The sequence below is a fragment of the Girardinichthys multiradiatus genome, chromosome Y (assembly GCF_021462225.1).
Source record: "Girardinichthys multiradiatus isolate DD_20200921_A chromosome Y, DD_fGirMul_XY1, whole genome shotgun sequence".
In the NCBI taxonomy this organism is placed as follows: Eukaryota; Metazoa; Chordata; class Actinopteri; order Cyprinodontiformes; family Goodeidae; genus Girardinichthys; species Girardinichthys multiradiatus.
In genome coordinates, this window is record NC_061818.1 from 22,232,092 (window position 1) to 22,247,633 (window position 15,542).

Genomic DNA, 15,542 nt, shown 5'->3' on the forward strand with positions numbered 1-15,542 from the left:
ATATATATGTACAGGTCCTTCTCAAAATATTAGCATATTGTGATAAAGTTCATTATTTTCCATAATGTCATGATGAAAATTAAACATTCATATATTTTAGATTCATTGCACACTAACTGAAATATTTCAGGTCTTTTATTGTCTTAATATGGATGATTGTGGCATACAGCTCATGAAAACCCAAAATTCCTATCTCACAAAATTAGCATATTTCATCCGACCAATAAAAGAAAAGTGTTTTTAATACAAAAAACGTCAACCTTCAAATAATCATGTACAGTTATGCACTGAATACTTGGTCGGGAATCCTTTGGCAGAAATTACTGCTTCAATGCGGCGTGGCATGGAGGCAATCAGCCTGTGGCACTGCTGAGGTCTTATGGAGGCCCAGGATGCTTCAATAGCGGCCTTTAGCTCATCCAGAGTGTTGGGTCTTGAGTCTCTCAACGTTCTCTTCACAATATCCCACAGATTCTCTATGGGGTTCAGGTCAGGAGAGTTGGCAGGCCAATTGAGCACAGTGATACCATGGTCAGTAAACCATGTACCAGTGGTTTTGGCACTGTGAGCAGGTGCCAGGTCGTGCTGAAAAATGAAATCTTCATCTCCATAAAGCTTTTCAGCAGATGGAAGCATGAAGTGCTCAAAAATCTCCTGATAGCTAGCTGCATTGATCCTGCCCTTGATAAAACACAGTGGACCAACACCAGCAGCTGACACGGCACCCCAGACCATCACTGACTGTGGGTACTTGACACTGGACTTCTGGCATTTTGGCATTTCCTTCTCCCCAGTCTTCCTCCAGACTCTGGCACCTTGATTTCTGAATGACATGCAGAATTTGCTTTCATCCGAAAAAAGTACTTTGGACCACTGAGCAACAGTCCAGTGCTGCTTCTCTGTAGCCCAGGTCTGGGGAATGCAGCACCTGTAGCCCATTTCCTGCACACGCCTGTGCACAGTGGCTCTGGATGTTTCTACTCCACACTCAGTCCACTGCTTCCGCAGGTCCCCCAAGGTCTGGAATCGGCCCTTCTCCACAATCTTCCTCAGGGTTCGGTCACCTCTTCTCGTTGTGCAGCGTTTTCTGCCACACTTTTTCCTTCCCACAGACTTCCCACTGAGGTGCCTTGATACAGCACTCTGGGAACAGCCTATTCGTACAGAAATTTCTTTCTGTGTCTTACCCTCTTGCTTGAGGGTGTCAATAGTGGCCTTCTGGACAGCAGTCAGGTCGGCAGTCTTACCCATGATTGGGGTTTTGAGTGATGAACCAGGCTGGGAGTTTTAAAGGCCCTAGGAATCTTTTGCAGGTGTTTAGAGTTAACTTGTTGATTCAGATGATTAGGTTCATAGCTCGTTTAGAGACCCTTTTAATGATATGCTAATTTTGTGAGATAGGAATTTTGGGTTTTCATGAGCTGTATGCCAAAATCATCCGTATTAAGACAATAAAAGACCTGAAATATTTCAGTTAGTGTGCAATGAATCTAAAATATATGAATGTTAAATTTTCATCATGACATTATGGAAAATAATGAACTTTATCACAATATGCTAATATTTTGAGAAGGACCAGTATATATATATATACACAGGGGTTGGACAATGAAACTGAAACCCCTGGTTTTAGACCACAATAATTTATTAGTATGGTGTAGGGCCTCCTTTTGCGGCCAATACAGCGTCAATTCTTCTTGGGAATGACATATACAAGTCCTACACAGTGGTCAGAGGGATTTTAAGCCATTCTTCTTGCAGGATAGTGGCCAGGTCACTACGTGATACTGGTGGAGGAAAATGTTTCCTGACTCGCTCCTCCAAAACACCCCAAAGTGGCTCAATAATATTTAGATCTGGTGACTGTGCAGGCCATGGGAGATGTTCAACTTCACTTTCATGTTCATCAAACCAATCTTTCACCAGTCTTGCTGTGTGTATTGGTGCATTGTCATCCTGATACATGGCACCGCCTTCAGGATACAATGTTTGAACCATTGGATGCACATGGTCCTTAAGAATGGTTCGGTAGTCCTTGGCAGTGACGCGCCCATCTAGCACAAGTATTGGGCCAAGGGAATGCCATGATATGGCAGCCCAAACCATCACTGATCCACCCCCATGCTTCACTCTGTGCATGCAACAGTCTGGGTGGTACGCTTCTTTGGGGCTTCTCCACACCGTAACTCTCCCAGATGTGGGGAAAATAGTAAAGGTGGACTCATCAGAGAACAATATATGTTTCACATTGTCCACATTCCAAGATTTGCACTCCTTGCACCATTGAAACCGATGTTTGGCATTGGCATGAGTGACCAAAGGTTTGGCTATAGCAGCCTGGCCGTGTATCTTGACCCTGTGGAGCTCCCGACGGACAGTTCTGGTGGAAACAGGAGAGTTGAGGTGCACATTTAATTCTGCCGTGATTTGGGCAGCCGTGGTTATATGTTTTTTGGATGCAATCCGGGTTAGCACCCGAACATCCCTTTCAGACAACTTCCTCTTGCGTCCACAGTTAATCCTGTTGGATGTGGTTCGTCCTTCTTGGTGGTATGCTGACATTACCCTGGATACCGTGGTTCTTGATACATCACAAAGACTTGCTGTCTTGGTCTCAGATGCGCCAGCAAGACGTGCACCAACAATTTGTCCTCTTTTGAACTCTGGTATGTCACCCATAATGTTGTGTTCCTTTCAATATTTTGAGCAAAACTGTGCTCTTACCCTGCTAATTGAACCTTCACACTCTGCTCTTACTGGTGCAATGTGCAATCTATGAAGACTGGCTACCAGGCTGGTCCAATTTAGCCTCGAAACCTCCCACACTAAAATGACAGGTGTTTCAGTTTCATGGTCCAACCCCTGTATATATATGTACACACATATATGTATATTACGTATTATATTAGCAGTAACATACCCCTCCTTGAACCGCCACCTTAACGTGGTGGAGGGGTTTGAGTGCTTGTATGGTAGGCTCTCCCATGGCTAACAGGCTCCGGGTGATGGCTCAGACAAAGAGCAGTTCAAGACCCCGTCATGAGGACCACACAATTGAGGCATGTGAAGTGGCCCTGTACGTCGGAGCCTGGGGTCGGGACTCGTCGGAGAGTGCCTGGTGGCCAGGTTGCTCCTCGCGGGACCCGGCCAGTCCAATCCCGAACAAGAGATGCGAGGCCATCCCCCAGTGGGTCCACCACCTTCAGAAGGAACCATAGGGGACCGGTGCTAAGAGGATTGGGCAGCGGACGAAGGTGGAGACCTCTACGGCCCGATCTCAGGATGCTTAGGCTGGCTCTAGGGATGTGGAATGTCACCTCGCTGGGGGGGATGGAGCTGTCCACTGATAACCACCTGGTGGTGAGTTGGGTCCGCTGGAAGAGGAGAGAGTCAGAGACTTGGAAGGCCCAAGTATAGTAGGGTCTGCTGGGATCGTCTGGCGGGACAGCTTTGACCAGATTCCGGGGGAGGTTGGAGACATAGAGTCCGAGTGGACCATGTTCTCCGCATCTATTGTCGATGCTGCCGCCCGTAACTGTTGCCGTAAGGTCTGTGTTGCCTGTCGCACAGCAATCCGCGAACACGGTGGCGGACACCGGCAGAAAGGGATGCTGTCAAGCTGAAGAAGGAGTCCTATCGGCTGTGGTTGGCTTGTGGGACTCCTGAGGTGACTGATGGGTACCGTGAGGCCAAGCGCGCCACGACCCAGACTGTGGCAGAGACAAAAACTCGGGCCTGGGAGGAGTTCGGTGAGGCCATGGAGAAGGACTACCGGTTAGCCTTGAAGTGATTCTGGCACACCGTCCGGCGCCTCAGGAGGAGGAAGCAGTGCTTTGCCAACACTGTTTACAGTGGGGATGGGAAGCTGCTGACCTCAACTGGGGACATTATCGGGCGTTGGAAGGAGTACTTTGAGGATCTCCTCAATCCTGCCATCACGCATTCCCTGGTGGAAGCAGAGGCTGGGGACTTGGTGTTGGACTCTTTCATCACCCATGGTGAAGTCACCAAGGTGGTTAAAAAGCTCCACGGTGGCAGGGCTTCGGGGGTGGATGAGATCCGCCCAAAGTACATAAAGTCTTTGGATGTTGTGGGGCTGTCATGATTGACACGCCTCTTCAACATTGCGTGGCGGTTGGGGACAGTGCCTCTGGACTGGCAGACCGGGGTGGTGGTCCCCCTTCATAAGAAGGGTGACTGTAGGGTGTGTTCCAGCTATAAGGGGATCACACTCCTCAGCCTCCCTGGTAAGGCCTACGCCAAGGTATCGGAGAGGAGAGTCTGGCCGATAGTCGAACCTCGGCTTCAGGAGGAGCAGTGTGGTTTTCGCCCCAGCTGTGGAACACTGGACCAGCTCTACTCCCTCTGCAAGGTACTCGAGGGTTCATGGGAGGTTACCCAACCGGTCCACATGTGTTTTGTGGATCTGGAGAAAGCATTCGACTGTGTCTCTTGAGGTGCCCTGTGGGGGGTGCTCCAGGAGTATGGAGTCGGGGTCCCTCCATCCGGTCTCTGTACAAGCGGAGCAAGAGTTTGGTCCGCATTGCCACCGCTAAGTCGGACCTGTTCCCAGTGCATGTTGGACTCCGGCAGGGCTGCCCTTTGTCACCGGTCAGCCGATTTCTAGGCGCAGCCAAGGGCCGGAGGGGTCTGGTTTTGGGGACCAGTGGATTTCGTCTCTTCTTTTTGCAGATGACGTGGTCCTGCTGGCCCCCTCTAGCCAAGACCTACAGCATGCGTTGGGGCGGTTTGCAGCCGAGTGTGAAGCAGCTGGGATGAAGATCAGCTCCTCCAAGTCCAAGGCCATGGTTCTCGACCTTTTCAGGTTGGAGGGGAGTTCCTGCCTCAAGTGGAGGAGTTCAAGTATCTCGGGTCTTGTTCACGAGTGAGGGAAGAATGGAGCGGGAGGTCGACAGACAGATCGGTGCGGCTGCTGCAGTAATGGGGGCACTGTGCCAGTTCGTTGTGGTGAAGAGAGAGCTGAGCCGAAAAGCTCTCAATTTACAGGTTGGTCTACGTTCCTACCCTCACCTATGGCCATAAACCTTAGGTCATGACCAAAAGAACGAGATCCCGGATACAAGCAGCTGAAATGAGCTTCCTCTGCAGAGTGGCTGAGCACTCCCTTAGAGATAGAATGGGAGCTTGGCCATCCGGAAGGAGCTCGGAGTAGAGCCGCTGCTTCTCCACATCGAGAGGAGCCAGTTGAGGTGGCTTGGGCATCTATACCGGATGCCTCATGGATTCCTCCCTCATGAGGTGTTCCAGGCAAGTCCCACTGGGAGGAGGCCCAGGGGACGTCTCGGGCTCCCCCTGGAGTAGCTGGAGGAGGTGTCTGGGGAGAGGGACATCTGGGTGTCTTTACTGAGTCTGCTGCCCCCGCGACCCAGTCCTGGAAGACGACGAGTAAGAGTACGACAGGTAAAATAAAATATATGATAAAATAAAAAAGGTTACATGATACAATGTTAAGGGCAGAACATAGTCTGGCGTACTGTGAGCAGCGCAGACTCCGCATGGAGTTATTGGATCAGGAGGCAGAGCTAATTTGCCATGTAGCTTTGGAAAAACAAAAGGAAAAGTAGGTATTAAAGGCCATTAAACCACACTAGGGACGAAGAAGAAGAATACACTTGTCAGTGCTGCGCAGAGAGTGGCCATGACGCTGTGCATACTCGCGACTGACTGCTTGAAGCAGTCAGTCACTCCACTTCGAGTCTGCGTGTACATCTGGGGAGTCAAGTACGCACAACTATGTTTTGCCCTTTAGTGGTATAACAAAAATTATTCCTCATTTATTAACCAGGATTCTACATTTATCTAACTTTTCTAGTGGACAGAACGCCAAACATCCCCCAAGTGCATTCAACTTTATGTTTATGGCCCTAATGGAAAAATGTTTGGACACCACCGCCTTAAAAACTAATACAGTTGAATCAAAGCCTTTATAAATGACAACAGCTCATAAGCTTTACAGTTTGTAACAGGGTTGAAATACTGGATATCACTACACCAGTGTAAACCCACATGTGTTGCATGCATTCAGTGTAGAGTATAAATTCCCATGACATTCATCCATACTGAGCCAGTCAGCCAGTCTAAGATACGATCTAACGTTTTTGTTTTTCAGTAGCTGAGTTAAAATCAGTTTACCGATACCGTGCGATTCTAGGTTAAAGGACAAACAGTGAAGAACACCATGTCAAGAACACCTCTCAACAATGTCTTGTGTGTCATTTTTTCTCCCATGAACTCCTCCCCACACCCACATCCTCCTCACAGTGAAGCCATCTAAGTGACTGCTGCAGCCACAAAAAGCCATGACGATTACAGACGAGTCATGCACAGTTTTATATTTAACGTTTAAGGTGCTCAGTGGAAGGAATGACTGGAGGTTTGGGAGAGTTGGGGAGGGTCAGACGAGACTTCAAAGCATGCTTTCAGAATCGGATTTTCTGCTTAAATTCACATACGGAAAGAAAGAGTCATCAGAGGAAGCTGGCAATATTTCTGTCTTCTTAGAGGAATTGGCCATTCCAACAATATAAGCCATGTATACGGGTGTTTATAAATGACTTTGGGATATCTAACACCTTAATGCAGGCAGGGGAGATTTGACTTTTCCATGTGTTATTCTAGTTTTTGTATACATATAAAGCAAGAAAAAGGAAAAAGTTGCATAGAAAAAGCGATGGAAGGAAATATACGGCACCTATCAGACCTTAAATTCATTCACGTTTACTTGGTCATGGAGAACACATAATCGTTGTCTCAAAATAACTATTGCTCTGTACATTGGCCTTCTAACCATCAGCTAATGTGAATACCAAGTCCCTGCTTAGGATTTTTAAATAAAAAGTACAGTTAACCACACATCTAAGATATGAATAAAAACCAAAAACAAAACAACCTAAAAAACTATTTAGTAACAGACGTTGCGGGAAAAACCAATCCAGCAGATATCTTAGCTTGTCTTGCAGGTGGTAGTGACATCTATTCTGGCACAGTCTTTGTCTATTGGCTGGAGTGAGCGTTCACCTGGGTGTCCACAATGGTTGCGTGTATCTGTGCCTCGCAGAATGCAGATAGCCCAATATTTTGTTTGTCTCCAAAGGAAAATGTTTAGATTTAGAACCTAATTTTTGTTCAAAGTTTTTGAAAACCATATATCCCTTTTTCCACTAACATAATGCTTCTATTAAAAGCAATGAGGTTTGTGCTTATAATGTGACTAAAGGAGAAACGGTGTGATTGGGCTTTTTCCAAGTTTTACTACATTCAGCTGCATACCTCTCTGCTTTGAATGCCATGATCATTGGCAAAGGTGTTATTCCTCTCAAAGCTTGACTTGAATATCTACAGAGATAGAATGGAGAAAAAAATAGGTGATAAGAAGACTAAAGAACTCAAAGGTGACACATTTTTGTCCAAGCAACAGGTAAACAACAAATGACCCCTGACAACTTACTGGTGACAAGGGAACGGACTTCTCTCTCAAATACCTGGGGTTTTCGATCTGAAAGACAAACAGAAAAACATTCAGACCTATCTTTCTCCTTCAGCCCCTGCTTACAAAGCCCTAAAACTACCAGAATGTATCCCTAGCAGTGAGTTTGCCATAAACAATGTGGACAGCCAAAGTCTTTTCCATCAACTCCTGTCTGTTTAGAGAGGCAGAACTGTCAGGCGACTTCAAGGCTTTGTGTGTGTGGCCAGCTCTGTTTCCGCTCTCAGCTCCCCTTCTGCTGTCCCTTTTGTCAACATTGAAGACCGCTAATCTGTAAGCTATCCCCACTCTGTTTACCATCACATGAGACCAATGTGTATACATCCCTGCCAAACACTGACTCGGCATGCTCTTTGCTTACAATACAAAACACAGAGGACTGAAAAGTGTAAGCAGGTTAACCACCTGAAAGAAAGCGGGTCACGGTCCATGTGACTTTAGTGGCTTTACATCAGTGAGGCTCGCTAACTGTGACACAAGCTGCAAAAATATCATCATACAACGCTTCTCTCTGATGCTTTAGGGCCATCTGTGGGGGCTCACATTTAACATCGACATCACAGCCTTTCAGAGTAAGAACATAAATCTCAAAATAATGGCAACGACTTCCAATACTAATCTCCAAAACAAAAGGAAGGAGTGGGAACAGAAGAAAATAACGGGATTGAATTCAATGTTTTAAAAAAGGGGAATCAATGCTTTAAGATGGCGCTACTCACACAAAGCTAATCCTGAATGAATGGGAGATGAGGGAACACGACCTGAGAGAATTTAGGGACTTGGGGGTAAGAAAGCTGTATCCAGTGACAGAATAAAATCACAATCTGTTGCTTCAGAGCGAGAGATTCACAATAGAAAGAAAGCAGCTCTGCCTTACTGACAAACTTACACAGGTAAAAATGAGCAACATATTTTGTGAGTTGACATACTGTGACCCTTAAACTGGTTGAAATCATTGTTGTAAGAAATGTACAGGATCAGAAAATCATTCTACTTTCTGTCCATTAGACAGAGTAAAACCTAGCTGCTTCAAGCGCAATGAGGGAAAAAATTATTTTTTGCAAACTGGTGCCAAACAAGAAAACTAAAATGGGATTTCTTTTTATACCCACAAACATCCAGTCATCAGATTGATTGAGCATGGCCCTCAGGACAGAGAGGACATGCAGACTAAATCCTGTGGTGTGGTCTTGGCACAGTGTCGCAGTAAACGTGAACACCATGCATATGAATGCCAAGGACTCAACAATGAAACACATTTGTTGATAGCATAATAATTTCACACAAACTAAATGAGCTGCATTAGAAAGAATATACAAATTTTTATTTTATACAGAACAGTGATTTAGTATGAGTCAACTCCTGTTTCTTTGTTAGAGCATCGTTTTACCTCAGAGATAATTTAAAGGGCAAATACTTGAAAGACAGAGAAACCAAAAATCGGAAAAGTATGAAGCACAAATAATCCACTGTTTTTTAAAGCACACCTCTTCAAAATGGAAAGGCACTATTATGTATTGATGATGACGTAACTTCTGAAACCACAGAGGATGGCTAACTGTTGTTTTAAACAGTATTTCCTTTTTAAAGAAAATAAACTTTTTAGCAGCACTAGTGGCCTCTATTGGGCAGTAGTTTGACAGGAGACGGAATGGAGAAAGAGAAGACATGCAGCAAATGGACCGAGACGCAGAATTCAACCCAGGACAACCACATCGAGGACTAAGCCGTTGCACACAGTCCGCCTGCTCTACCAACTGAGCCACCCAGCACCCCAAAATAGATCTTTTTTAACTGGAATATATCAAGAGGATGCATGGCCCCTTGTTAGCAATACAAAAAAAGGCATAGAGTGAGAATATTTATTTCCCCTAACATCAGTTATCCAGGAAATGTTGGTGAGATTTGCACCCAATGTGCTTCAGTACAACTTTTGCTCCAGTTGGAACAATTCAAATAATGGTTTCAATAGTAGGAACAGCTCATGGTTAATGGACAGTTGGTGCCAAGGCTAAGAGAGGTAGCACTGGAAATGTCAGCACCCAGACCAGCTGAGTGTTGGTGTTGTATGTTACCATAAACTTTCCTTGGTAAGAAAATGTGTTGTTCGTGATGGTTTTTAATTCAGTGCAAAATGTATCCTGATATCCTCCGGTTCTTTTAACAAATAAATCAAAAACCTGTAAAAATTTTGTGTAACTGCAATTTTTTTCTCTTAGTGTCCAAGAGAAACAACATATCAGACTTCCTTTTTAACTATCACATGTCTAGCATTGCTTCAAGGGGAATTTAACATGTCCTTCCTCAAATAGAAAATGCAGACAAACCTGGAATTATAGATTCTGAGTGGTATGACAGACTACGTTATAACACTCAAGGATTTTCCTAATTAAAAACCGAGAGTGATTATGTTCAGAAAAGAGAAACATCCATCTGTTTCTATTCACTGTTCAATGCTTGAGATAACTACTAAGTCCTCACATACATCTGTGCACATCAGAGTAACAATGCTGGTCAGAACAGGAGTGGAAATTACATCATCTAACTTAGGGTTGTCTAAGTCTAGGCCTGGAGAGTTACTGTCCTGCAACTTTTAGATCCATCTCTGCTCCAACACTTCTGAATGGTTGAATTCCCTCATCAGCATTCAGTCATTCACTGACTACGCCAAAACAAATTCCTTGTATGTCCAAAAACGTACTTGGCAATAAAGCTTTTCTGATTCTGATTCTAAAGGTCTGGTAAAACGCCATTCATATGATTTAGGTGTGTTGCAGAAGGGATGCCTCTAAAAGTTGCAGGATAGTAGCTCTCAAGGCTCGAACTTGGGCACCCCTGCTCTAACTGCATGCATGACTACTTTTTTTTTTTTTTTTTACAAGTAGCAACTCACCGCTGTGGTGACTCACAGATATTTATGTTAGGTCTAGGATGTTTGAGATTTCATAGTCGAGATTACCTTTCCTACATTTCTCCTGACAAATTCCTACATTATCCACACTTACTGCCATAGCGTCATCGTTCGAGGAGGAATAGCTACTTTGTCTTGTAGCTTTGGGAAAAACAAAAGAAAAGAAGGTGGTATATAAGGTCATTAAACCTGACTGGGGATGACACTTGCCAGGGTGGCGCAGAGAGTGGCAGTGACAATATAAAACAGTTAAACGTGAAGACTTTGTCCCACCGAACAGTTTATTGTGTGTAAAAACTGAGCTTTGCGTGGACGTGTCTGGTGGCCTTCCGCTTTGAGTCCGCCTCTAGTATGAGCAGAGGTCCTCGGAGTCAAGCAGGTGGGAGCCTTTAGACATTACTTCTGACATCATTCTCACTGGACAAATCACCACATGCTGTAAATCGTCGTCTCAACTTGAAGACTATCACTATTTTCTTATTGGGCAGCCATTGTGTTATAGATTAAGGCCAGAGTTTGATATTTTGTATGTAATGTTACACTCTTCCATAAACTTTGGCTCTGGTTACCATGATAGACTTCACTGACTACACTCTATTAAAGCAGAAATGAATGTAAAACTAATATAGACTGCTTCAGAACATCTAAATGAAAGATGTTCCAGATAGTGATGCTTGGCTCTGCTGAAATTTTGTAGGAGCTGGGCACTTTGAAGCTGTGCATCTCTAAAACTTCAGCAGGGTTTGTGCGTGTGTGTTTGTGTGTGAAGAAACATCTGTTGATTTGAGGGATGCAGGCTTGGGGGAGTGTTGCCAAGCAATGCTTTTTATCAGTGTTTCAACACGGTGGAGAGCAGAGTGGTGCAGTGCACGGCTTCACGTCAGCAGATAGATTCCTCAGATTACCCTAGGACTGGAAGAGAGGGAGGGGAGCCGAGTGGAAAGAGCAGAAGAACCACGGACAGACAGACGAGAAGAAAGACGAGAACAGAAAGTAACTGAGAAGGAATACGAAAAGTAGAGCTGAGGGGGATCAGCAAAAATATCTGTGTGTAGGCAATGTAGGAAAACGTTAGAGGCAACAGGAAGGCAAAACATGAGAGAAAGAAGGAGTGAGAGTCATGCAGGTGAGGAGAAAGGAAATAAAAGATATGAGGGCAGATTGCCTATCAAGCCCTGACCTGGAGCTCTCCAGACAACAGAGATAAAACAGGTGCAGACATCTTCCACAACACAGTTTACACAACCCTCACAACCTACAACAGCAGTGAAATGCCAAAAGGAGGAGACTTCAAGAGTACTCAAGTAAAAGGCCCTTTTCATTATTTGCTCAGAGGCACCCAGGCACCACAGGTAACTCGGTATCACTACAGTACTGCGGTTAAGAGTGCTTCAGTCTTACTCTGGAGGCTGATAACGTACTGCTGAAAGCACTTAGCCAATAGCCATTACAGGGGCTGCATGATGGCATCCCCTTACTATTTAAGTGATCTGCTGAGATATACTTTACACAATTATACTGTGTAATTTGTTTTTTATTCACTAAAAAACAAATCTAAAAAAACACTGCTGGTGTTTTTTCCCTCTTGTTGCCGTTTGTGGATGTGTTTTGGGAGGGGAGGAGGTATGCCCTGTGGTAGTTGTCTAGTTATGTGACAGTGATGCAGCGCAAAGAAACATGGTCAGGTAGCCCCAAATCAGCTCCAAAAACAACTAAAACAAACTACAGACTTACTCATACCACGCTTGGTAATCATCTAAAGATTGACGAAGAGAATTAAAACAAGATCCGATGAGTTTACTACAAACCTTTAACAAAAACAATTCATCCTTTGTGGAATATGTCCTCGGACAGCTGTTTAACTGATTAAATTGCCCAGGAACTGTTTTTAATTTTAATGCCATGCAGAGTTACAGGCAAATTTTTAACAGGACGTCGTTTGTCAACTTGTTGATCAGCCCAGTTTTTCGAATTATTATTTAAAGGATCTTAACTCCAGTTTTTTGTCACAATTTTATTACACTTTTAACAAAGTAGCCCAAGCTTTGTGTCTTTTTTTAAAGCTTGTTTTTAAATACATTTTCATGGGAATAAAGCCAGTTTATTTAATCTTCTCAGTGGTAAGATGTGGGGGTTTAATATGAATTAATAAGGAATGTGTTATGAATTGACACTGCCGTATTTATGGTTAGTTCTTATTTCGAACATTGAGGAATTTTGGTGAAAACAAAGGGCAAAAACCTTTATTGGTTCCAAACAAAAAGAAATCTTGACAGATTTTTTTTAGATGTTTACTGTTGGCACCACCAGCACTTACTGCAGCAGAACAAAAGTAAGGGTATTGGTTGGGTCTTGTAGATTTATTTCTGAGTTTTCTGAACCTCTGTCCCTGCTGTGAGCTGCTGCACCCAAGAAGCTCACAGCATGCCCCTGGACTCACCCCCAGGTTCCAGCTGTTAAGGCGAGCCTCCAGGTCACTGTCATCGCAAGAGACATTTGCCTTTAGCAGCCCATCCACCTGAGAGAAAAGAGATAGGTTAAAAGATGGCTTTCCTGAAATACCAACAACACTGTATTCACTGAGCAATGTCTAATGTTTTCTGCTCATTCTATTCATTTTAACATCCAGTTCTCCAGATGTGCAGCAGTTCTACATAATATCTATCCAACAGTTAATTCCAAGAGAGGTATGTGCAGCTAGGCTTTCTTACACTGGAAATATTTTCAGCCTTTTGTTACATCTGCGCTCCGGATCTGTATTATGCGCCATAATTCCAATGGTTCCAGGGGTTTTGTTGATACAAGATTGGTTTACCAAGTCAAGTTTGGGCAGCAGATGTAGGAAGACGGGAAATATCTAATAAAACTGAAGGAGCAATAGGAAACTGAGTGATGTTGTTAAATGTGATTAGGATCTAATGGAGTGCGGACCTTGGAAGGACCTCAGTGTGATGGCGCTGGCACAGGGAAACAGATGAATGGTATAGCTAAGGATTATATGCTTCTTTGATTAGAACGGTAATACGGCCTCAAAGCCTCAAACTCAGAAAAACAGGATAAATGTTTAATTTCTGCATATAGGAATGCTGGGAATGCACTACACTAACTGTTCAAACCAGCAAAACATGGGCTCTGTAGGGCCCAAGAAAGCCCAGTTTAAAGAAGTTCCTCAATTACTTCTGGCAGCAAATCTTGCTCATATATTTGTTAATTGTATGAGAACAGTACATAATACCTGCCCAGCCTTGCTTCTATATTAAACTCATCAGAACCAACAGGGATTTTGATAGTAGTTTTACTCAGCTGTCCGGTGATTATTAGGGCCTTGGTAAAAAAAAAAAAAAAGTTGTAGTTTATTATTTTGTATAATTTAACCCTTTTTCAAGCTCATGCAAGAAGGCCCAAATCTAAAAAAAAAAGCAAAGTGTGTTTAGAAAAACCCAGTTTAGTCAAACTACAGAGCCAAGTAGTAGGTCAGGGGATTAAATACATGTTGAAAGTCCTTCAAACAAATTAGCAAAATGTACATTTATATAGTTTCTGATAAATGTTCATCCTTCCAAACCTTTGTCATTGGTTTCTTAACTCTAGAGACAATTTGGCCACGATGAACAGCCCTTTGGCTTTTAGACCTTTGCTTGAGGTGCATTTGAGGGGCTTTAGTTCTTATTTTAAGCAGCACATGGGCACTGCAGATAAAATCTACCTGTATCTAACAACTGGTAGCAAAAGAAAAAATAGAGAAAAAACATTCCTAACACAACTCTAACTACAAAAGGTTGACTTATAAGGGTTACATTGTAGCCACGTCTATCATACATTTTGCAATATTTATTCCCTCTCTGTTTATATTAGGTTGTGTTTAAGAGGGGTGATTTTTGTAGTTTTACAGACATTATTGCTTGTGGAAGTAAGAATCATTTTTAATTTTTTGACTTCACTGAACCCAATGATCTAGAGCTTTTTAGAAAATCCATCCCAACTAATAAACCTGTAACATTAATGCGTATCGGCCATTCTTTTTTTTAAAGTATTTCCAAGAAAGGCAGCTGATTCTTGAATATGAAAAAAAAGAAAAACAAGACAGCCATGTCACAGCAAAGTAACATAGCTCACCCTGAAGCAGCAGAACACTGTCAATCCACACCCTTGATCGCAATATACAGGGGTTGGACAATGAAACTGAAACACCTGTCATTTTAGTGTGGGAGGTTTCATGGCTAAATTGGACCAGCCTGGTAGCCAGTCTTCATTGATTGCACATTGCACCAGTAAGAGCAGAGTGTGAAGGTTCAATTAGCAGGGTAAGAGCACAGTTTTGCTCAAAATATTGAAATGCAAACAACATTATGGGTGACATACTAGAGTTCAAAAGAGGACAAATTGTTGGTGCACGTCTTGCTGGCGCATCTGTGACCAAGACAGCAAGTCTTTGTGATGTATCAAGAGCCACGGTATCCAGGGTGATGTCAGCATACCACCAAGAAGGACGAACCACATCCAACAGGATTAACTGTGGAAGCAAGAGGAAGTTGTCTGAAAGGGATGTTCGGGTGCTAACCCGGATTGTATCCAAAAAACAAAACCACGGCTGCCCAAATCATGACAGAATTAAATGTGCACCTCAACTCTCCTGTTTCCACCAGAACTGTCCGTCAGGAGCTCCACAGGGTCAATATACACGGCCGGGCTGCTATAGCCAAACCTTTGGTCACTCATGCCAATGGCAAATGTTGGTTTCAATGGTGCAAGGAGCACAAATCTTGGGCTGTGGACAATGTGAAACATGTATTGTTCTCTGATGAGTCCACCTTTACTGTTTTCCCCACATCCAGGAGAGTTACGGTGTGGAGAAGCCCCAAAGAAGCGTACCACCCAGACTGTTGCATGTCCAGAGTGAAGCATGGGGGTGGATCGGTGATGGTCTGGGCTGCCATATCATGGCATTCCCTTGGCCCAATACTTGTGCTAGATGGGCGCGTCACTGCCAAGGACTACTGAACCATTCTTGAGGACCATGTGCATCCAATGGTTCAAACATTGTATCCTGAAGGCGGTGCCGTGTATCAGGATGACAATGCACCAATACACACAGCAAGACTGGTGAAAGATTGGTTTGATGAA

General features: G+C 43.9%; 1 protein-coding gene across 1 annotated transcript in view; it reads right to left on the reverse strand.

The window, feature by feature from the left end:
- LOC124864062 (centrosomal protein of 112 kDa-like) overlaps positions 1 to 15,542 on the reverse strand; it is a 176,086-nt gene that overhangs the window by 144,730 nt on the left and 15,814 nt on the right. The window contains exons 6-8 of the mRNA XM_047358676.1: positions 12,859 to 12,936; positions 7,469 to 7,516; positions 7,291 to 7,356 (exon numbers count right to left, since the gene is read on the reverse strand). Coding sequence (XP_047214632.1) covers positions 7,291 to 7,356; positions 7,469 to 7,516; positions 12,859 to 12,936 — 192 coding nt within the window. The remainder of the gene's footprint in view (positions 1 to 7,290; positions 7,357 to 7,468; positions 7,517 to 12,858; positions 12,937 to 15,542) is intronic.